At 41.5% G+C, this 24179-nt stretch overlaps 1 protein-coding gene across 1 annotated transcript; it reads right to left on the reverse strand.

Moving 5' to 3' along the window:
• Positions 1 to 1308: 1308 nt before the first annotated feature.
• MELTF (melanotransferrin) lies at positions 1309 to 20892 on the reverse strand. The gene is made up of 15 exons (XM_059822807.1): positions 20847 to 20892; positions 17992 to 18146; positions 14138 to 14237; positions 12535 to 12717; positions 12056 to 12212; positions 11109 to 11176; positions 10179 to 10366; positions 9814 to 9994; positions 8709 to 8860; positions 8208 to 8304; positions 7155 to 7349; positions 5378 to 5534; positions 2720 to 2787; positions 2429 to 2616; positions 1309 to 1615 (listed from the first exon to the last, which is right to left on the reverse strand). Exons 1-15 carry the CDS (start codon positions 20890 to 20892, stop codon positions 1337 to 1339), a joined length of 2214 nt encoding a protein of 737 aa, XP_059678790.1. The 3' UTR covers positions 1309 to 1336.
• Between the last annotated feature and the right edge of the window lie 3287 nt (positions 20893 to 24179).

The following is a 24179-nucleotide window of genomic DNA, read 5'->3' on the forward strand; positions in this document are numbered from 1 at the left end:
CACTACTTGCTACTGCAGACACAGCTCTAAAAATCTAAAAAAAAAATAGCAGGAAGCCATATTTTATCTTTTTCCCCTCTTAAACTCAGGTAACCTTGGAGCAAATTAAACAGGTGAGAAAAGCTGGGAAGTGGGACAAGAGAAGCAAGTGTTAATTTCCTAGGAAAGTGAGAAACTATGTAGTTTAGCTATCAGGCGTAATCTGGATAAATTCTAATTACTTCTTGAGTTTATTTGTTAGTTTTCATTTATTTACATTATTACCTAGTTTTACCAGGTTTTTTTATTATGTTGAATGTCTTTTCATTCCAGGATCATGAGGTGGTGGTAGCTGTAGTCAGGAGGACGCTGCCTGCCAGCAGCACAGCAACATTTGTTGTTATTGCAGCTATGGATAAAAATAAAAACCAAATGCTACAACCAGTAGATACACAAACGGTTAATCAGAAGTGAACTACTTTGTTTCACTAACAACAAATACAAGTTTCATGCATCGGCACTCAGATAACCCCACAGAGAAAGAGGACAGCCACAAGTTTCTTGATGGAGATTGCATCAAATTAAAGATCACAGGGTCGATGACATCTCTCTCAAGCAGTGAGAACACTGGTTGTGGAAAGTCAAGAAGCTCAGTGGATGCACACATTTGGCTTCATTCTTTCATCTGCCAACAGGTAGTCCCTCCAAGTCTCTCTGGCCACCTTTTTCATCCAGTGACTTTGGAGATTCCCCCTACTTTCTTCTACTGGAAGGTGTAGCACCTTGCCCGTGGCAGAAGCTGTATTCTGGACTACTGCAGGTCGTCTCTCTGTCCACGGCCTGTCCGTCCTCTGTGCACTTACCTCTTCCGGCAGCAGAGTTCAGGAGAAACTGTTGCCCACAGCAAGGATAGGATGGGATAAGCAGGCATGTAGGAGTCTGAATGTAACCAGCCAGGAGGACAGAATTCACTAGACAAGATTTTTGATACTGCCTTCCAAGATGCAGAAATTCTTCTACGGGTCAGAAACCCATCTAACAGCACCTGGGAATCCTCCAGCCCAGAGGGATTCAACATTAGCAACGATGGCAAAGATGCTCCAGTTTTGGACTGATCTTGTAAACCATGCTGACCGTATTGCTGGCTTCTGCCCCAAATTCCAACCCCATCCACATGGACAGGGGCAGCTTCCAGCCCGACCCCACTCCCCTGACAAGCAGGTGCTGTTAGCACTTGCCCTGCAAAGAGGCAGGAAGAGGCATTCAAAAGTTAGCACAACACATTATCCAAACAGCAGCTTATCTGAAGAAAAGGTGGTAGGCCAGAGGTGGCCTGGAAGTTGCCATTCGGACCACGCTAGTCCAAGCCTTGTATCTGGCATAAAATCAGAAGGGGAATGACAGTAGTCATGAGTAGGTATTGTCTTATCTTATTACCTGCCCCAGAGCAATGTGGTGTTTGCATCCCTTCAAGGGACTCAATATAGTCACTCCCCAACCATTCTGCATATGTCCTCCTCTCTTCTACTGGCACGATCCCAACAGCAGAATCCTTAAAGATCAAGTTTTTTCCTTGAAAAGTTGAAGAATCAAACATTTTGAATCCATTTCCATTGCTGCTATTTCCAAAGTAGACCTGAGAAAAATGCAATTTTTTCAGTATTTTGCAAGATTAAGTGCCACATTCCTCTCGTACAACATGAAAGACGATAGGAACTGTTTTGTAGATTAAAAGTTCATACACAATTGCAGAATCTTTATTAATTGCGTTTGCTTCGAGACGTTCCAGTAGATTAGATAGAGAATTCTACCATTGCCAATTACAAGAACACCATTTGTGATTTTGGTTTTTTTTTTTTTAGTTAGTATCTAGAAAAAGCTGTATTTTTAAAAAATTCTTCTGTCTAAATATTGTTATGTAATATAGGGCTTGGCTGCACATGAGTTACAGAAATGACTGAAGCCTAGCATGGAGAAAACTAGTTTAAAAGCAGTACTGGGTAACTTCAGTATTGACAGGAACCTAGTTGGGGCATCTACTGAGAGGGTTTACCATGTATGTGGCTGCAGCATAAACAGACCCAGCAACATTCTGTTGCATTCCTAGGAAAATTCCAGGGTGGAAAAGTGTTAGCATGTACTCTGTTTCTAGCAGACTTCAAAATCATGCAGTTTGGGAAAACACCTTAAGCTCCAGGAAAACTACTACTGAAACCAGTGGCTGGGCAAAAAGTTGAAATCCCTTGTGCACCAGGATGGTTTTATTAGGAGAATTACAGAGGTTGTATTTTAACTTCTCCATCCCACAGCTATGACAGGGCTCTGCCCAGTGCACATGCTGCCAGTCCCATGATGCGGGGGTCATATGGCAGTATGGTCCTGTTGATTTATCCTTGGTCCATGTTAGACCATACGTAATTCCCCCATAGCACAAATGGATTATTAATACCTGGGCTTTGTCCAGTAGTCCATATAGAGCAAAAACGTTGGTATCTGGGTGAACCATAATGGCCTGAGCTGGCACCCGAGCCAGGTGACACTCAGCAAACTGGGTGACTTCAGCACGGGCACCATTTGGACATAGTAACTGGAAATCACTGGACTTCAAGTTTTGGGCCCAGGTATCGGTATTCTTACCTGAAAAAAGAAACTGGTCATTGACACTCATTGAATGCTTTAGAGCAAAAAGGTTCTAGAAAAATTACTGAATTATAATAAAGAGGTATGTAAAACTAAGTACCATCTGTGTTCTCAAACACTGTCGAGTGCTTCACAAAGGCCACATCCCCAGAGTCCTGTGCCAGGCACCTTTAGGAAATGAGAGATAAAAATTCAATTCAAAGCATCTTTATGCTTTGAACCACAAAGCATAAAGCATCTTTAGGTGAACGACGTTTTTTTCTAATAACTGATAGGTTTAGAATTCATTTTTTCTTACATACATTCGTGCAAACAAATGCACCGGACCCTAAGGTAATAAGCAAAAACAGAGAAATGAAGCATCTTGAAAGGAGACAAAACCAACATCTTTGGAAAGTATTAAAAAATATTCTGCATTAAGAATTTTAAAAGAAGAATACAGCAGAAAATTTTGATTAAAAACAGTGTGAGAAACAACAGAAAAGGCCAATATTAGCTGAGCAAAGAAACAGAAATATATGTGATACTCAGTGCAGTATTCCCCATCTGCTAACAGTTGCTTTCACTCCTTTTTTTTCTCTTTTCTTTCCAAGTTAGAGTGACCTTGGTGCTCGCGCAGACACTGCTTTTACAGCCCTGTACACCGGAGATACCTAGTTAATCTGACTGCAGTTTCTAATGGTACTGTTCCAGAACTAAGTTCAGTTTCCTCTAATTTTCTCAAGCAGAAGCAGCCCAACATGCCAAAGGCACCCTAAAATCTCTCCTCACCTATGAGTGTGATATCTCATTACAGAGAGTTTCATGGTGAAGGTGTAGAACAACGCACCTTTACCGGCATTTTCTGTTTCCCATATTATATTGTGGTGTCGTCTAGCACATGATACAACAGGCACCACAGACTTAGGAGATTTTTGCTAAGCCTGAAATATGAAGCCAGCAGACGGAAGAAATGCATGGCACTTGCTTCAGACAGCAAGTAATATGTAAACAAAATCAACCTCAAATCAGTGAGCTGGGTGAGCTAGCCAAGAGATCTACCTTCCTAGGTATTTTGGGTAGTGTGTACTGGCAGAGGATCTGTGGGTAATAGAGTTTAGCGGTGGTACCTTGTAATTTATTCTACAAGTGTTTTCAAGAAGCATTTCCTAAAACAAGATCATTAAACCCACCAATCAAGAAGATGCAAAGCTGTAACTGGGCATGGTTTATGTAGTACAAAATGTGAGGGAAAATTATTATTGCTAACAGCTACAAAAAATACATATATTTCACATGTACCTGGTTTAACATGAGCAGTTATAATCACCATGTGGCTGACACTGTCAGGCAGAGAACAGAGGACTCAGTAGGTGCTGTTCAGTGCATTCCCCATCAGAAAAGGCTGTTCCCAATACATTTTTCAGTACTCTGCGCAGTTTAATTGCCCCAGGCAGTGGGATATACACAAACTTAATGACCTCTCATACCTCTAGTCAGGTTAGGCTGAAGATATCCAGAGTTGAAGGAATCTGGAATTCTGAGGCTGAATTTAAAGCTCATGTCAGTCACCTTCCATAACTCATTCTTCTTTCAGAGAGCATCACCTAAGTATCACAGCCAGACCCATCCATATCTTGCAGAAGGTTGTGACCCTCTATTTTGCACCCACATCCTAACCTTTTAAATACCTTTAATACTTTCCACATCACTCAATGAATTAAACATCTTCTCTATTACAAAAAAAAAAAAAGTAGTGATCTCCATCTAAAGTTTGGGCTGTATGGGCACTGTTCTCAAACGTACAACCTTAGAATATGAGCAAGACTCATACAGCCTGTAACAGCATTTGTTGCTTACTCATTTGGTGACTGGTAGCTAGCTCTGTTAATCTATGAAGATCAGCAGAGGATCTGGAGTCTGCCTGCAAGGCACGTACCACAGAAGAGCAGCTGGACACAAACAAATAGATTTGCAAAAAGTGGTTATCTAAGTCTAGCACTTCAATATTTACCAGGCAGCTGCTGTTGAACTCTCCTCCCCTGAAGGAAAAAGACTGCTCGCTGCCAGCTCTGTTGCATGCACCATTACCTTCAGAGGTGAAGGTCAGGAAAAGGAAGTGCTACTTCCATATCTAAGAGTTTCACAGTCTTTCAGTATGGCCCCATATGTCTGCTGTTACACAAAATATTTATTCCATTTTATACTATTTTCCCCCTGTACCTTTAACACATCTTGTTGTTTGTGCTGTTCAGAAACCTACCTTCACATACAGCCACTGATGAGTAAGGATAGTGGAGACCCACTCCTGGCTCCCTGTCACTAGCCTGCCACTCTCAGCATGGGCTTACAGCAGCCAGATTCTGGCTACTATTTGCCTGCTTCCCTGCTAAAGCTCTTTATGGATAACCTGATCATTCAGAGTGGCAGACTGTCTGTCACACTAGATTAAAGCAAGAGTGGAGACCGATGACAATCCACTTGGTCCTCGCTAGGTGGGTGCCTATTACTCTGTAAACAGACATATGGATTTGGCTGTTGGTCATCTGGGCTGCAGGCCAGGAAGCTGGCAAAAGGCTTTGACATGACCTAATGTAATGCCTTATGACATACCTGTATTGCTGAAGACATCTGAGGACACATCTCCCACTTCATTTACGGCACATGCCACCTAACTGTAGCAACAACCACCACTTTTTGCTGACTGGGATGGAAAATAGTTCCTCCTTGCATTTTGACAAGCTGACAGACTAATTTAACAACCATATGTGTTAATTACCTGAAGGCTCCGCTATAGCTGTAGTAACGTTCTTGGCTACTTGCACTGCATTTATTGTTTCCACTACCATCTCCAATACATAGTTGACAGAGTTTTGATGGGTAATTGTCCCGCTTAGCTGAAGGCACGCAGCTGGCAGAGAAAAACTCACTCACAGCTGGGGAAAGAAAGACAAACCAATATAACGAGTGAAAAACGTGAGCTCTTCACAAGAAAGGTAGTTACATTGTCATGAAGTTACAACCAATGCAGGTTTCAGCAGAACACTAGAAACATGAGTTACAGCTGCCTTACTAGAATTCACAAACTACAACTTTCAAAATATTTTCAAAGCACTATTTAGCTGATCATTTAATGAAACCAAAGATCTTCCTGGGAGATAGGAAATAGACAAGCAAAATTTGAATCTGGAGTCCTGTGGTCAGAGATCCTTTGCTTGTTGTGCTGCATTGCTCCATTACTAAATACAGTTTGAAAATAAATGCAATAAAATTTAGGACAGGGATACATCATTTACTGCAATGATATTCCAGAGCTGGAAGTACCACATAGAGGGGATACGTCTGTATAGACAATGTGAGTTTCTGTGACTATCCTATTATTGATATCTGACTTGGGTCAATATTCTCAAGCAGAAACTGAGACAGCCAGGTGTGAAAGCTGGATTTTCAAGACCATATGATAAGCTTAAAGTTGATTAAATACAAAAAGCAATAGACTCTTCAAACGCATTTCTGAAAACTGGAAAAAACTTTGGCAGTTTGATACACTGGAGGCCAGGGCTGCCATTGAGATGGATCTGGACAGGCCGGAGAAACAGGCTGACAGGAACCTCAAAGTTCAACAAAGGTGAAATGCAGAATCCTCCTTTTAGGATGGAGAAAGACCACGAAAGGCTGGGGGCTGGGAGGCTGAAAACCAGCTCTGTAAAAAAAGGACCTGGGGATGCTAGTGGACAAGTTGACCAAGAGTCAGCAGAGTGCTTTTGTGCCAATGAAGACTAATGGCATACTGGGTTGTGTCAGTGGAGCAGTCAGGGGAAGTGATGATTCTCCTCTGACATCTGTGCCAAGTTTTGAGCTCCCAGTGTTAGAAAGACATTGACATGCTAAAGCAAATACAGTGGAAGGAGAGTAGGATGCTCAGAGGGCTGGAGCACGACTCAGCACTTACCAGGCTGAGAGCTGGGTTTGGTCAGCCTGGAGAGAAGACAACTAACAGTCTATTGCTGTCTTCCTTTACATAGTGGGTTTTTCAAGAAGACAGGCCAGATCCCTCTCAGAGATGCAGGATGAGAAGCAACAGACCAGTTACAAGAAGGAAAATTCTGATTAGATACAAGAAAAAAATTCTTTATACCAAGGATGGTCAGATGCTGGGACAGGGGTCCAGAGAGGTTGTGTGTAATCTCCATCTTAGGAGTTACTCAAAACTTGCCTGGACATGGCCCTGGGCAATCTGATCTAACTGGACCTGCTTTGAGCAGTTGGTTGGACTAGATGACCTCCAAAGGTCCCTTCCAACCTAGATTAGCCAATGATTTTGTGACGAAAGAGAGGAATACTTTTGTGTTAGATGCAACATTCTCAGTATGACCCCTCTATTAGTCTACTCTGGTGGCAAACTTAAAATTTCAAATCGTTACATTAAAAATGCAACACCCCTTCACAAGCAGATGAGCTTAATACAGAGCTATGAAATATCAAAATTACTTCCCTAATGAAAGTTTATAATTAGACTGTTACTGTATTTTTGATATGTAGTACTGTTGTCTTACCTTGAGGAATATTACAGTCTCTGGTCTTAATAATGCCCCTCTTAATTAGCATACCAATGGGGATATTCCATCCGGCGGTTCTCCACAGTCCTGTGTGGCAGGACTTCTTCCCTTTCAGGTCATTGATGGTGAATGCATTGGACAGATTTCGTTTCACTAATGCCACAGCATAGTAGGCATTGCTGTTGTCATCAGCTTGCAGAAAAAAACCAAAACACATTACAGCTTCCCTTAAGCATTCCCACTGCTGAATGATCATCTACAGATGCATTACACTTATCTGGTGCCAACTTCAATTGCACCAACAATTGGCTGGTCAGGAAATACGAATGTACATGTAATTACGCTTTACTTCTACTACTTCACAATGCTGCATTCACTTATAGCCTGTATACTGGTACTGCTATGCATTTGAACTGAATAATCTAGAGAAAAACATGAAAGTGTTCTTGTTAACACCAGCTCTTATAAATCCATCCCTTTGAAAAACAACATTTGGGTCATTAGTGACCTAGCAAAACTGCTTAAAGAAGTTATTTTTGTGTGAAAACCTCACACCTGTATTAAAATTTCCATCAGTTTTGCAGCATATTGAAATTCGGTCCTATGACACAGCGGACACAAGCCCTCTTTCCATCAGTGACTCTGAAGCAGCCACATTGACAGGAAGATTTTGTTTCTAACTAGAATCTACTGTGTAATTCCTGTATTTTTTGCTTCTGTTTAAATATTTTGATTTTGTGAATATAATTTTTTTCCATTGTAAATAATTTTTTTCAGAACTGAAAAGATAAATAAAGAGGTGCAAGACTCAAAACTGCCAAAGACTCAACCTGGTCCTGCAGCAGGACAGATAAAAGTTGCCACAAACTCACTGTAGGAACCCATCCCATACTTATTTCCTCCTCTATCCATGATGTGAGGATAATAATCCTCGTTTCCTTTGAAAACAGCTTTCCCAGCAGGACTAGGGAACAGAGGCTGTGTTTTTAGAGCTGCTTTCAAACAACCTGGAAAAATGAGGTCTATATTTATGTTTCCTGACCTTCTTACCAGAGTAACTTTCTCCAGCAGCTGGTACAAGGCCATATGTCTTCCCAGCTGTGTAAATATCAGCTCCACCCAGAACTACAGCATCACTTTCCTTTTTCTGAAAAATAAAGTAAAATTTAGAATTTCTGTGAAAGAACAGCAGATACATTCCCTGCTACAATGATGACACCACTAGCATCACACCTGTTGCACCTCAAAGGGCAGCAAAAGAGCAATACACTGCTAAGGAAAACCCCCCCAAACCTGCATAAAGCATCATCAGTGAAATGGGGACAGGAGATTTCAGACATACAAGCTTGAGCTCGATGGGCAACAATGCTCTCATCGCAACTGAAGATCATCAGGGTTCAGGCCCATCCATACCATGAGAGTTACAGATCACCTCCTTGAAATCCAGTATTCCTACTGGCCACCTAAGTGTGCCTATCTCTGAACCTACTTACCCAGCAGAGAGCAGATTGTGTTAATTTGGTTTATTGCACAAGGGTTGTTGCAGCATACCTGGATCAGCTCCATACACTGTTCTTTTGTCTTGGCTGAAATACACTGAATTGCTGGTTTCAAATTCTTTTTCTTAAAGGCAATGGCCATTTCACCACATTTCCAAATCTCCTCAGTGGATACAACACACCAGTTCAGGCTTTCCGGCAATGCTGCACAAAATTGGAAAGCAAATACTACAATTCACTTTCTTTGTAATAGACTAGGAGGTATACACACTGCCCACTGTCACATATGTACCATACATGTTATTAAAAAAGTTTACTTCTGTGTTTCTCTCCATCTCTCCAGCTCAGACTTACACCTGATTAGGAACCACAGAGCTCTCCAGATTTGTGGTATGTCCACAGTACAAACCTATCCACAGCAAAGGAACAAGAACTCCCACAACTGCTGACCATTAAGTGCAGCCATAATATGTTAGTTCAGCACAGCAAAAAACCACCCTGAACACAGGCTTCCTCATACCTGACAGTCACTGAGTAACCCCCAGAAGGGACAAGTCTGGGAGGTGGACAGGCTTTGCCACAGCACAGAGCACGTCTGGAAGGCTCAGTTACCATGATTATTAAGCTTCTTAAGGTAGGGATTCTTACAACCTGTGTTTCTGACTTTGCCAGAATGCACATCAAGTAATTTCTACATTCTTCCAATGGTATAAAAGACTAACACTTCAATAAAGAGCAACTGAGGGTTTTCTTCAGCTTCTGGAAGAAATTCTCTGCTAGGAACCCATTCATCCATTCTTTATAGACTACCTGAGGATTTACGCAGCAACACATTACTATTTCCCCTTGTTAGCAGGTAAAGAAATGGAGCACCAGGTAGCAGTAGCTGCTTACCAGATTAATGTCTCTCATACACCAGAAAGGGTAGAAAATGCCTGCATCTTATAACACAAAGTGGGCCAATTTGCACAGGAAAGTATTCTGCAATGTGATACTGTTTCTAGGTCAAAAAATGACCTTTCTCCATGCTCAAAGATTAGACTGGCATCTTGCCATAACCCTCCAAGAGTCAGAAGAAAATAAAGCAGAATAAAGATGGTCTCTGTTATCAGCTATCTTTGTTCTTGGTTATGAATAGGAATCTGAAGACAACTTACTGTTGGGGTTGCAGCTCAGAGCTTGCATGGCATGAAGATACTCATCACCCAGCCATGCCTGGTAAGTCTGAGCTGTGATTGCAACAAGCTCTGTGGTGGAGTCTCTGAACAGAAGATTCTGGGAACTGTAGGCTGCAGAGTCAAACATCTGAAACTTGGTGCCTACCCCGTTAAATCTTTGCTGTAATGTTAAAGAAAGGAAAAAAGCACCTGTCACACATCCCTCTACCTGGGATGTGTGACATCCCTTACCGCTTCAAGCCCCACTGAGCGGAAGGTGCCCAGATATCCTGTCTTCAATTCAGCTAGATGTGTGGGAGAACCCCTCTAAAATGCAATGCACTGATGAAAAAACAGTGTCCTACTTGTGCCTGGTTCAGGAGCTGGAAGACAACTGTCCCATCTGTGTCAGGCCGCACAACCACGGCACGAGCTGGGATTCGGGCCAGGTGGCAGGTTCTCCACTCTGTCACATCAGCTGTGTCGCCGTTGCGGCACAGAAGCTGGAAGTCCCGGGAGCGAAGCCGCTGGGCCCACGAGGAAAGACTTCTTCCTGAAATCAGACAGAACATGCTTATGGAACAGACGTCAGTGGGGCTGATGCTTCTGGCTCCACATCTGCTCTAAGCATCACATGGACACATGGAGCAGAACACACATCTCCTGAGCATCTTTGAACTATTCCTGACTGCACAATATATCCCATGCATCTACATGGTCATTTAGTCTTGTATCTCTGATAAGACAATAAACAGCTTAACACTTGTGAGACTGCATTAAACCGTACTGGGGTCTGCAGCAGTATCAAGAGCATCCCTAAGTCTAGGAACACATGCAACATTTTTTGCGGTTTTTTACCTGTAAATGATGGTCAGACAGGCCCATGATATTAAAGTAATGTTATGCTCAAGGCAGATTTCACAAAGTCCCACACAGGGCAGGCCACAACTTGTTAACTTTCTGCTAGTCTCTGCTGAAATCCCTGGGTAGGCAGGAGCAATGTAACAGCCCAGGTCTGTATAAAATTAAGAGTTTAGTGCTGTTTAAGCTCTCTTTCCAAAAGAAGCTTAAGATTCCACCTCTAACCTTTACTGAAACTATCAAGCACAGGATCACGTGGACTCCTCTGTCTCCTGGTGCATACATCTGTGGGTACATCTGTTTTCGCTATTAGAGCATTTTTTGCTGATTCCTCAATTCAAAATAAATCAAACATTTGACATTATACTGTCATTACAGACACTGTACTTCAGAGCTTGCAGCCACACTATTCAACAAGCTTCTAGATTACTCACCATCTGTATTTTCAGGCACTGTGCTGTGCTTCACAAAAGCGACTTCTCCAGCACCTTCAGCCAAACACCTAATAAATATAAATCCAACCACAAAGATGCGTTACAAAGTACAGCTCCCATGTGCTGGACACTGCCAGCTGACAGCTGGAGGGCTATATGCTACGTTCCATCAGCCACAGACACTGACCTATTTCCTTGTGCTGAGAGTTTTGCTTAAGGCAGAGACTACTGGCTGTTACAGCATGAAGTAAACTATCACTGTCATTTGGTGAACATGGACAACGTGTTCAATGCTGCCTGGGACAAACACCATGACCTTCTTTGTGCAGGAGAGTTCTCTGTCTAAGGCAGTCACACAATGCTTTGGGGAATACGCAGAGAGGAGCAAGTTGTTTCACATGAGCAAATTCTGCCCTTGCTCGGTCAATGCAATTACTCAGGGACTGGGAGCTGCAACACAGCACACGGACAGGAAGAAGGAAAATAAGGGAAAGATTGGTGTGCAAAAATGGAGGGCAAAGCAACTCGATAATTCAGTGCAACTGAGGTGGGATGACTGAAATAGCTGAGTAGGGTGGCAGTTCAGCTCTCAGACTCCAAGGGTCATCAGGTTTTATTGGGAAAGATACAGCCTGCTGAAACAAACACTCAGACTTGTGTCAACAGCTGCTGGACAAAGCAAACAGCAATGGGATTTCCCTGCCCAGTGTAAGTGCTAAATATCCATTTGGCTTTAATACTCAGGTACTAATACCTGAAATAGCGGGTTTAGAATTACTTCTGCTCAGTCTCTAGGTTTACAGTATGGTTGTCCTAACACAATAGCAGATTTTCTAACATGATCAAGTGGAAGTTCTCTGGCTTCAATTGCCTGTCAGTAAGGCCTGGACACGATGGCTATGGATAGAGCACAGAGATAAAAAAATTGACAGAGCCATAATTTTTACCTGAAAGCCCCACTGTAGTCATAGTATTGCTCTTGGGAATTTCGTTCACATTTGTTCTGCCCAGCCGAATCCCCTTTGCAGAGCTGACAGAGGGATTTGGGATAGTTTACGCCTTTTGCTCCAGGAACACAGCTTGCATTGAAATAGTCACTTACAGCTAAATGTGAAATTAGAATGAGAAATTTTTAGCAATGAATAAACAAGATCCCACAATCTCATTTTAACACATCTACACAGTACATCTCTAAAAACATTCAGAAGGGATAAGTCATTTTGTTCTTAAAAGATGATTTCCAAGTTTAAAAAAAATCCCTGCAGTCTTCATCAGACCTATGTTAGGTTTATTCCATCTTACAAGTAGCATCAAAGCCAAGGAGCAAAACAGCAGCTAGAACCACACATTTCTGTCCACGCACAGGGTCCCAAGACCATACAGAAAGGCACTGCTGAAGAACAGATCTTTGCCCTGTAACTCTTACCTTTTGGAAGGTCACATCCCATTGCTGCCAGGCGCCCACTGTCAATTAGATAACCCACTGGCACATCCCAGCCTGCAGTTCTGTTGATGCTTGTGTGACACGAATTGACACCCTTCAAGCTGTTGATGGTGATGTTGGAGCTCTTCCTTACCACCGCCACGGCATAATAGGAAGTTCCAATCTCTGCAGCGTAGGAAGAGAAGCAGGCAAAGTAGCCTTGCAGCAGCATCACAGCGAGATACACTGATTTGTGGCTTCTTGTGACTCCCTACCCACAAATTACATTGTTTGCATCCTTGGTGAGAACCTGCTGACTGTGAGTGAATGCCCTCCATTATCTTTTCAGTGTGAAATGTCTTAGTTAAAGGCTACAGGCAATCTGCTCTAACTTTGAAGGTCACCCTGCTTTGAAAGGGAGGTGGGATGAAAGACATCCAGAAGTTCCTTCCAAGACGAAATTTTCTATGATTGTAAATATATTTGGATTTAATTGAAACCAGTATAATTAATAGAAAAAAAAAATGCCCCCATTGTCTACTAATTTGATCTTAATTTTGACAGAGCATAGCAAGTTAATGTCACAAGTATCACAGCTGATTTCATTCTCTTTGTTTTACAGTTTGATATAACTCATAGAGTCAAGAGTTTAGGGTCTGAAGTGACCATAATGTCATTCCATCTGACCTCATTTAGATCAGAAATCATTAAATTTCATTCACTTTTCTCTGATTTGAGCTCATAACCTGACTAATGGAGATAGCCAGCCTCTGGATCATGAGGCCCATTTGGTTTTGAGAAAATGAAGTACAGTTCCCTCACCATGATGTGGTTAACTGTGTGCGGGGCTGCTGCAGGTGATCCAAGTCCCTGTTGACTGAGCCCAACAGGCACTTGTGAGGATGCCTTGGCCAGATCACACTAAGACCCAGATGCAAACCAAATCCAGCTCCATCTCCCAATAGAGTAGTGGGACACCACCGCTTGCAGAATGCTTCCAGAGCTGTTCCTTCCCTTGGGTCTCTGAAAGTTATGGGGGACATCTTCCAGCTCTGAACTACTCAAACATGTTGATACTGAGACCTTAGTCAAGATGACAAGTCACAGCTGAATTATTGTCTCTGTCTTGAAAGGGACTCAAAGCTTAGGGAAACCCAGATAAGGAGCAGAATCTATCACCTCCTTTCTTCCAGCAGGTAATCATACACACTATTACAAATAAAATCTAATTATTCTAATTTATGGAATTGAGAGATAAACCTAATAATTCATGCTTTGCAATTCATTAATTTATCTACAAAGTATAGAACAGAGAAGACAGTAAGCAGTGAGACAGTAAAAAACCCAACTAAACAAAAACCAACCCAACAAACCTGTTACAGGAACGGCTACTTTGACCCAACTGTTTCAGGACAGACTCTGCCATAGCCCTGCGCCTCCTGTTTCCCTCACACATTCTGTTATGGGCAGAAACATCCCAGAGGGAACCTGACCATTACCTGCTATTTAGAGTCAAGAGGAGGATTCCAAAATAAAACGGAAACAGTAAAAATGCATAAGAAAGCTCGTATTAAGTAATCTAAAAGTTATTTAAGTCAAAATATACCTTGATCATATACTTCCCCAACCACAGGTTTCAGACCATGCTCCTTTCCAGCCTGGTAAATCAAACGGCCATCCAGTGTCACCGCATCTGCCAAATCATCCTATGCAGACACAAGGGCAGAATACATGTTGAAGCTTAATTATCAGCATTTCTCAAGAGTCAGAGGCAGAGTACCCATGAATTCAAGAGAAGAGGCCCCTTAATCTGCATTTGTGAGTTTTCTTTTCTCAAAAAAGTTCTTTTAAGGGCACTCAAATTTCTGAAGAACAGTTACCAAGAGGGATTTTAGAACTTCAAAACCACCTTCCTTCAGAAATAATGCAGAAACCAGCCCTGGACTGTGATGGCCTCACTACTCTTCATAGTCCAAAGGAATCTTAGAAATGGATCCTGAAGCTCTGTGATGAATCTTAAGGCCCATCAATCTGGAGTTTCATTCACCTCTATAGCTAGTGGCCCAAAGCTTGAAGATTTAAATAAATATATTTTTGAGGTCATACACAAATAGTTTGAAGTAATGTCTTCTGGGGCTGCAAAAATCTGAATGCCAAAGTGTACTCAAAAGCAACCTTAAAGCATTCTGGCTTATACCTCAGCAGACATACAGCCACACATTTTGGAAGAGGGGGAACAGACACGCAGTGCATGTCGGAGGAGAAGGAAAGCATTTAAAAAGACTGTTCAAAGTAGGGGAATATAAATGTGGGGCATCCACTGCTGGGAAGGTGTCCAACAAGACCGTATCTTTTCAGCTGACTATAACACCAAGCTGTCTGGAATCTGGCCACAGATGCAGGATTGCTTTGGACAGCACGGGATAGGACCTCCCACAGGAGAGAGGACTAGAGGACTGCTATACAACACCTCTGATCAGCTGAACCTGGCTCTCGCTGTGTACTGAACCTAGCAGAAGCCAGGGGAGGGCATCTCGCACAGAGACAAGATAGATACTGCTGAGAACATAATCAGCAGCTTGACATGTTGCATTTATGTTTCTTATCAGTTTGCTTAGCCTCTGGTTCAGCACTGGAGGGGGTAATTTAGTTTACCCATCCCTTGGCAGTTTGCTGAGCATTGGTTAGGGTAGGGCTAGGACTATGCTGCCTAGTGTAGCACAGCAATTTCTCATAGGCTGAGCCACATAAAAAGTTTCAAGGTTTTTTAAGGGATCGTGTGAAAGCATAGGTAATACATTGATGTTGATACCTAAATCAGATTTGCAGTTGCCATGTAATTTGAAATATTTTACTTATTTGGCTCAAGGGAGAAAAAAGATTATATTCATTAATTAGCTGAAACAATAGATGTCCTGAGAGTTGCTTTTCATGAATGAGAGCTGAACAAAGCTCCAAGGGAACCTGGAGAGGAGTTGGGGCTGGGAGAGATTTGCATCTTAAAGACCAGAGACAATCCTTCTAGAATAACCAGATCTGATATTCCACCTGTGAGAGTCAGAGCACAGGACGACAGTTTAGGAATCAAATACGGCCTGTTGTTTAGAAGGGACACCTGACAGTGAGAGGAAGAAGAGGAGGTGGGAGTTAGAAGGACCTTGCCCTTAGGGAGAACAAAATGAGCCTCTCAAATTAGTGGTGGACAGGAAACAGAGCAGATAAAATGGGAAGGGCTGGCCACAGAAGACAAGAACTGTATTATGGGGACATATTTCCATATGAGATAGCACTTTTCTGATTGGAAAGCTGAGCCTTTGAGCTCTCTTTAGCAGAAGAGCCTCCTGTCAATAGCTTGTGTATAAATAACAGTATATAAATAACAGAACAAGAGAGAAAAAAATGCCTATTGTATTTAACATGAAGTAATTTACACGCTACAGACCTCTCCTTTAAATGCATATAGTCACTGCTGAGGTAGCATATCAGCAACAGTGTGGGTATTTTATTTCTTTTGTAGCAAGCATTTGCGAAGACACTTAGCAAAAGCACAGGATTATTCCACATATGATTTTTTGATAAGTATGTGTGTGATGGTAATACCCTGTTAATTATTTTCAGAGAGACTTCATTTCTGTGTGTCACAATGCTTGAGAATTACCTACAGAAGTGTTTAAAGACCTGCTGAAGAATAACTCTGGTCAAATTAAATATTGTCAGATTCCCTAGTTTAATATTTAGACAGTCTCAATTTTTAAACACCTTCAAAGAAAAAGGTTTTTTACTTTATCCATGTGCTAACACATTCACAGGACTAAGTCCAAGTTATGTAGTGTTATAAAACAGCATATATCTGCCTCTTCAGCCATTGCATCCAACTCCCTTTTTGGCCTCAAAGAGCAGAGTTCATTGTGGATGCAGACTCAGGGGTTCCACACAGTCCTACACAGAGTAAGCCAGCTTAATCATCTAGTAGATTATTAGCACAAGAAAAAAAGAGGTCTCAAGGACAAAGCCTTGTCTGAAGCCTTACAGCGAAGATTCATTTTATCGGAAAGCTACTTACTCATGCTATCCACCTGCAGGTTTCTGAGTTCAGCTAATCAAGTTTTATAGGAATCCAAGGTTTTAGATAGGTGCCTGCTGCTTGCAACAGCTTACAAATGCAATTCTGTGTGCGCTACATTTCAGAAGCAGACACTCATCAGCCCTTTTAATAATCTGCTTTGGAGAGTCTAACAGGTCCCTCTGTGGAATGCAGCAATCAGCCAAACGGTTTTAGGAAGATCTGACATTAGAAAGTATTTCCTGTCTAATCCCAAGGTAAGGTCCACATTATGTATCGATATCTGCTCCTAACATTCTTCAATACAGTCTTGAATTCCTCGCTCAAGGACAGTATTTATCAACAGGCAATGTGGCAGTTTTAGTAGTCAGACAACTCTTCTGCTTCTGTTCACAAAAAAATTACAAGATACCAATTTCTGAAATTTGTTCCTTTTTTCTGGCCACACAACCACCTGCCCCATCTCCCTTCAAACTACTCTGCCGGGCTTTGTTTCCTGGCTCTGAACCTCTTGTCCTTGACAGGCTGCATCTCCTCCATAAACCCCTGACTTTTGGGCACGTCTACACGGGATAAACAAAGAATATTATTTATTAACACAGCCAGCCATCCTCCTCTTCCCCCACACTCTGCCAGTGAAGACGACCATGATTACCTGCCTCCACGTTTCCTCCAATATCCACTTGTTGACTCCCACCTGCTCCCTAAGGAGGGAATTATTTTCCGTACATCATCTTGCAAAGCCACACATTTAGTCTTTAAAACCTTCCCCAGAACCGTGCTCCTTCTGGAAACTGAGCACACTCTGGGCAGCTGAATAAATACAGCTGGGTTTGCGTGCCCTTTGCTCACCCTTCTTGCTGCTTTGTCTCTCTCTTGTACTCTGGTATTGGGAGATTTGATTTGGCTTTACACTCATCTCATCTATATATACAGCGATTTCCATGATGGGACCCTGAAATGGGAGTTTGATCCAGAGTTTATCAAAATACAATCTACTTATAGGCTCAGCAGCACAGCTTTAACTGCTGTCTGCATCTTACAGCTCCATCCCTTCTTAAATATCTGCTAAATAAATCTGACACAATTCCCAAATCAAAGATTAGCATTTGGGAGGAAACATTTAAGACCTTTGCTGTGTTCCTGATGACTGGCCACATATGACTAGCCAAATAGATGACACAGGGCCATTCTGACAGCCAGGCTCATATGTATACCTTTATGTCTTTTTAAAAAAATATATGCTTTTATTTTTCAGAGACATGAATGCCAGGAAGCATATGGTCAGCTGCCTGGATCATCAGACACGCACCTCAAAGCGGTGGACATCGCCACTGGATTATTATTAGGCACATAGAGAAATTAAATCCATGACACTACTGTCACTCACAACTCACCTTGATCATCTGGGTACAGTTCGCAGCTGACCCACCCTCTGTACACTCCAGAGGGGGAAGGATGCCAGCCTCACTGAAGGCCTTGCTCATGTCATTACACTTGGAAAGTTCTTGCTCAGAGACAGTGCACCACCGGATATGTTCCAGGCTGAGAGCTGCAAACACAGCACACCAAGAGAAAATATTATAAAACACATTGGTGCCTTTGTAACAGAGCTTACCATTTAAAGGGTCCCGAAGAGCCAACCATTCATTCCGTTCCTCCTCCCAAAACAGAAATAAATAAGGGCTCTTTCAACAGTGAGTCTTTAGAGATGGTTCCCACTTTCATTCAGATTAACATGAATACCAAAGTTTTTTGGACTAGAAACAGGATAGGCTCAGACTCAGGTACTGAATTCCGATGGCATTTGTTTCTGACCTAAGAAATACGGGTACCATGGAATAGGTCAGAGCGTCCAGACTCTTCCTAAAACCTTGCAGAATATATCATCCTTTCTTGAGTCGAAAGTGTTTAAAATGATTATTTAAAATGATACACTACAAAACCAAAGAGACTGTCCAAAGACAACTCTGCCTCAAGCATTGCTAGTTAGTACCTGGAGTCCTGCCCCAGCCCTTTTTGGTCTGAATAAAAAAAGGAATCTTAGGTGCTCAAGAGCCTTGCCACTAGGCTTATTATGAAAACTAGAAAAGTAAACTTGTCCCTTCAAAACACTCTTTCATAAGAGGCCATCTCCACAGTCATGAAAAGGGGAGGGCTGTTCCATGAATGAAAAGACTCAAGTTTAGTAGTGAAGATTCCGTTAATCAGCAAAGAAAGGTGTCTTTCAGCAGGCCCAAACACTACCCTTCTAAGTGCCAAAGCTACAAACACTTTGTTGCTTTTGTACGGATATGTCATCATGCGCAAACGGTGCAGCTGTACATAAAATGCATGTGCAAGTATGGTTTATACTGATAAACAGGCACAGATCATCTTTGTAAGCAGGGGGCACCACACTCCATTGCTTTTCTACAATTGTGATTTTTAAGTTGGAGTCTGCTCTAAGTTATTTGTCATGTGGTTTTCTAAAAACTCTTAACTGGTCCTCTACTTCGCCCCCCGATGTTGAGATACCACATCTAACTTTGCAAGTTAAAATTACTCCACTAGTGCTCTATAGTAGCCATACACATTTTCTGATTTAGTGGCTGCAGACTGAACAAGATCGTTGATGCCATAAAGCTTGTTTTGCACCCAATACTGAAACAGAGGGTTTGGTTTGCTGTTTCACTGCAACTCAGAGCCAACTCTACTGCTGTCAACAAACATTAAGTGAGACTTGGAAAGCTTACAGGAAGTTTTCATGGCAGCATGTGCTAGTAGAGGGAGAAACAACTGCCCACCTCTGAGTTACAGGAATTCTGAGAACCAAGATGGTTAGAAGAAGGGCACAACAGGGTCATGGTAAAAAGGCACCTCACGGAAACGTAACGTCTACCTCATCTACCTGGGTGAAATTTTCACCACTTATATCTTGGGACAGGAGGAAGAACCTAGGTTTTCATTGATAAATGGGTTTGGGTTTTTCCTTCTCCTAAGCACAAGCAAATGGAAATTAAATTGGGGTCTCAGCATCTCTGTAAATATAGCTAAGGGCCATTCTTCAGCTTCAGCATTCTGGTTTTAGATATAAACACACAGGAGATAATGCATGACTTATATGAAGAAATCATTAGCCATATACACCTGAAACATGAAACAAAGCTCATTTGGCTCCATATTTCAGCCAAAACAGTGAAACAGCATGCATCTGTTGCTTTTTTCCTCACTTATCTAAAAGAGGTAATGAATTTGTCCCTTTCCAAACTGCTGGACTTTGTTGTTACTGGAAAGCCAGATGCCGGGCAATTTCCTGTTTCCTTCCTTACAAGTTAACCCATGTGAAGTGGGCTTGAGCACAGATGAGGTCTGTAGTTAGCCTCTCTTCCTATTGCCAACCAAGAAAATCTTAAAACAGCAGGTCAGCCTCTGAACCCAAGTTTATTTACAATTTTGGCCCTTCTGTGTATCTGTAGATATACATAAAGCACGAAATGGCAGGATCTGGCAACTTCCATTTGAAATACACTCAAGGTCCTAAACACACATATAACTTTATCACTGGCAAACATCCAATTAACTCCTTTCCTGAAAGTAATAGTACTACATTGTGTAACTTCTTATCAAATCAAAAGACGTGTGGATGAGGCACTTAGGGACATGGTTTAGTGATAGAGTTGGCAGTGTTAGGTTTATGGTTGGACCTGATGATCTTAAAGGCCTTTTCCAAACTAAACGATTCTATGATTCTATGAAACGGCTATTAATACTTTATCAAGGGCTTTCAACAGAAACAATGTAAAAAAAAAAAAAAGAATATACTAGGATCATTTCTTTTTGAAGAGTGCTACAGAAACAGTATCTCCAGTGATAAAAGCATTCATCATTAGAATTTGGGAGTGCTGGGAGAAAGCCAACATGTCACACAGAGCATGATAAGTGGAATAAGGAAATTATTTCTGTTTTTACAAAATAAGTGTCACAGAACTGTTCACACTTGTGAGAAACAGACACCATTGAACCAAAAGAAGTAGATTCAGTGCTGAGGAAATACAACATCTGACACCAATGAGTCAAGAGACGTGCAAGGTGTTCAATACAGCTTTTTCTACTCCTTTTCTATTTTTTTCTATTCTTTCTTTCAATTTCTTTTCCTGGCCACATGAGATTAGTTCTGAAGCGGTTCTAGTTTCCCTCTGCTCTCTCACATCACATAGAAGTCAACCCCAAAGACAACATGTCACAGCAAAAGTTTTTGGAGGGCACTTACCAGCATGAAAGAAGATAAGATAGAAGACATTTCTGGAGCTCTTCATGGCGAAAATTTTGGAGTTGTGCTTTTTCCAGACTTCAGAACCCCCAGAGATCAAGGTTTCTGCAAGTGTGCTCTTCCCAGCCTGCTCATCAGTGAAAATCAGCAGCATTCAATTGCAGGTGCACTTTGTTCAACAATTTATCTTGCTTACCTTGGCACACGTCACCTCATAATGACTAAGGGGAAAAAAGAGCCTACCTCTTCACAGCGCCTCTACACTTGGAAAAAAAATTCAGACTAGGGAATTGCAAAATATCTGAGGCACCAATGAGGTTGTTACTGCTTTAGCACCACCTATAGACTTAGACAAACACCTACACACTGACTCTTAGGGGTAAGGCAGGGCTGTGTAAAGAAATCCTCAGTTTAAGTGTGAGTTCTGTGTATTCCCTATGTGTTGGGGCTCAGGAAGCAAAAACAGATTCAAACTAAGCACTTTATCCAGAGCTGATAGTCACTTTTTTTGCCACATTCTCAGCATTGTCATGAATCCCATAAAGCCATAACAAGAAACGCAGGCTTTTACAACAGTGAAGTCTATACACTCTACAGGTGGTACAGTGCGTGCTAAGTGCATATGGCCTGAAATTTAATAGCAAGTGCTATGAAATAGCTGAAGTAGTTTGATTTTTTTTTTTACGGTTTTAGAGAGGCCTGGGAAAGGCTTCTCTCTCCCAGAAAGAGTAAAAACTCTGCTGACAATAGCTGTGTTAAAAGCTGCTCTGACTTTTAGAGTAGCTTTCACAGAGCAACACTCATTCATGCTGCCCTTTTCTTAATTTCTTATTAGTCAAGGAACTGCAGCTTCCTGTAACACTTTGTTTAGATAAAAGCCATTTGACGCCATTTTGCTCTGCTGACTGCCATTTTTCAGCTCAGCACTCAGCTACCAGAAAAAGAACGGCTGTGTTCCACCATGAATCCCCATGCACACATCTTTACCATCTTCTACCGAGAGCACGCATGAACAACACAACTGTATGCATCCTTCAGACAGTCTATACATCCAGTAATGTTGCACAGATGCTTTCAGGAGTTAGTTACTTAGCTACTTGACTGCAATTTGGCCAGGCTGCTAGCTTTAACACCTACTAGCACCTGTAAGACAACAGCTGAGCTTAAGTCAATTAATTGCTATTTCAAGTGTAGAACTTCAAAAAACAGAGCATGACCCCTCCAGACCTTCTTCTTAAACAAAACCTTATGGCTGAACTCTGATTCTGGGTATCTAGACTATCTGGAATTAGCCATCCCTTTGTTGTCTTAAAGTACTAAAGAATGACCTGGCACCACTGGAGTCCTTCCAAATTTCTGGAAGGATCCATTATTCAGATCCCTCCTGTGCCCTTCCCACTGGCCAGATTAACCTCTCAAGTTCTCTGATGCTTGCAGCGAGGCTTACATCCATATATAGATGACAAGACTGATGCACAGTCATAGCACCAGTTGCTTAAGACTGCAAGGGAAAGACTAATAAGAAAGGAATTTGGTACCAGGCCTCTCCTGCGGTCCTTCTCGTCCTCTATGGGAAAGGTTCAGAAGGTAGAGGAGCAGCCTTTTTGTACAGGAGGCCTATTCTGAATGCAACTCCCTCTAAACCATCACACAAGCACAGTTAATGATAATTGAGCTCATTTTCCTATTTTATTCATAACTCTCTGAATAGCTATGCTTTAAGGAGATACTAAATTTCTTGACCTAATTTTCAGCACAATTTAGCAAAAATGCCCCAAAGGAAATGATTAATATAATATAACATAACTTAAAATAATAATACAGAGCAGCACATACTTCATCAAGCATGCTTCTGTATAGCAGTTACAAATAGGTAGGTTAGCAGGCAGGGAAGAAAACCCATGGTGACTTCACTGGGTCAGCAAATTAGGGTGGTAACGCATCAGTATGACACCATTTGGGTTTCCCAGTTACTCTAGTTGTTAAATTGGAAGCCTTAAGAGAAGTACACATATTGTAAAATGGATCTTTAAAATACAGAAAGTAAAGCGTACCCAAGAATCACAGACATATCAGCACCCGATACGGGAAAAATGAGATCCAGAGAAACACTAATTAATGCAAAATCCTAAAAATTACAAAATAAAACAAGTCAACTAGGAGCATCAGGACTGTCAGAATCAACTTTTCTGCCAGGGCTGAAGGGCAACATCTGAAACAAACAAAACCAAAAATGCAAAGATGATACCCAAAGTCCTTTGGGTTTTCTCGATTCAAGACTTGTTTTCACTCAAGCATGACAACTGTGCAAGGTAAGTACTGTGGACTTCAGTATGAGTGTAGTATTTGGTGACACCTGGCTAGTACATGACAAACGCCTGGGAGAAAAGTTCTGTGAAAGTTATTCAGACACTCCAATATATGAAAGAGTAATTCCTCACGTATCTACTCAGTTGAACAGGACTCTTTCTGATGGGTTAAAAAAAGAGGTTGGGAAAAAAAAGTGTATGCATTATAGAGACCTCCGATGTTATTATGGTTTGCAGAGTTGATAGCTGAGATTTAGATCCTTCAATTTTTTTTTTAAGTTGGTCTGTTTTAAGATGTCTCACTATACACCTCAGATAATCAGTCACTTTCAAAGAGGCAGACTACAGCACACTTTTAGCTCCTTGAAAAATTTTATGACATTATTTATCAAAAGTTGCATCAATCTTACACACCTTGCACTTTCATAGACAGGAGTCTCAGAAAGACAGCACACCTACTTAACAAATCTAGAAAAACACCAGTGGCTTACGTTTACTGTAAGTCTTACAAGCATTCCACATAACACCAGCAATATTTGTGTCCCAAGTTTAAACCTGCTTTTAATGTAGTAACTTCACTAGCCCCAATCTGGTCACCAGTGTTCCTCTAACACATTATTTTCATTTACAGTCTGAGTCAATTATTTTAAAATGCTACAACACCTGTATTTCTTTTGATTAAAAACACACTTGACAAATATATTGTACAATAAAGTTTATTAGCTGTTCTCCTCTTTCTAACAAATGGAATGGATAGCGTTGATAATTCTTTACAAACCAAAACTAATTTGGTTGTGTGACTGCCCTGTGACTGCCGTAAGTACATCCCTCTTATAAACAATCAGTTTCAAACAAGCAATGTCAGGTACCAAATAATATGGGAATTAGAGAATTTCATTACTGAAGGTAGTTCCATGGTTTGGTACAATGTATTTATAACATTCGGCACAGAAGTTTGTGCATTGCAAATGGAAGATCTTGTGCCTATGCAATCTGAGATGAACATGTACAGAAAAATAAAATT

Source organism: Gavia stellata, chromosome 11, assembly GCF_030936135.1.
Source record: "Gavia stellata isolate bGavSte3 chromosome 11, bGavSte3.hap2, whole genome shotgun sequence".
NCBI lineage: Eukaryota > Metazoa > Chordata > Aves > Gaviiformes > Gaviidae > Gavia > Gavia stellata.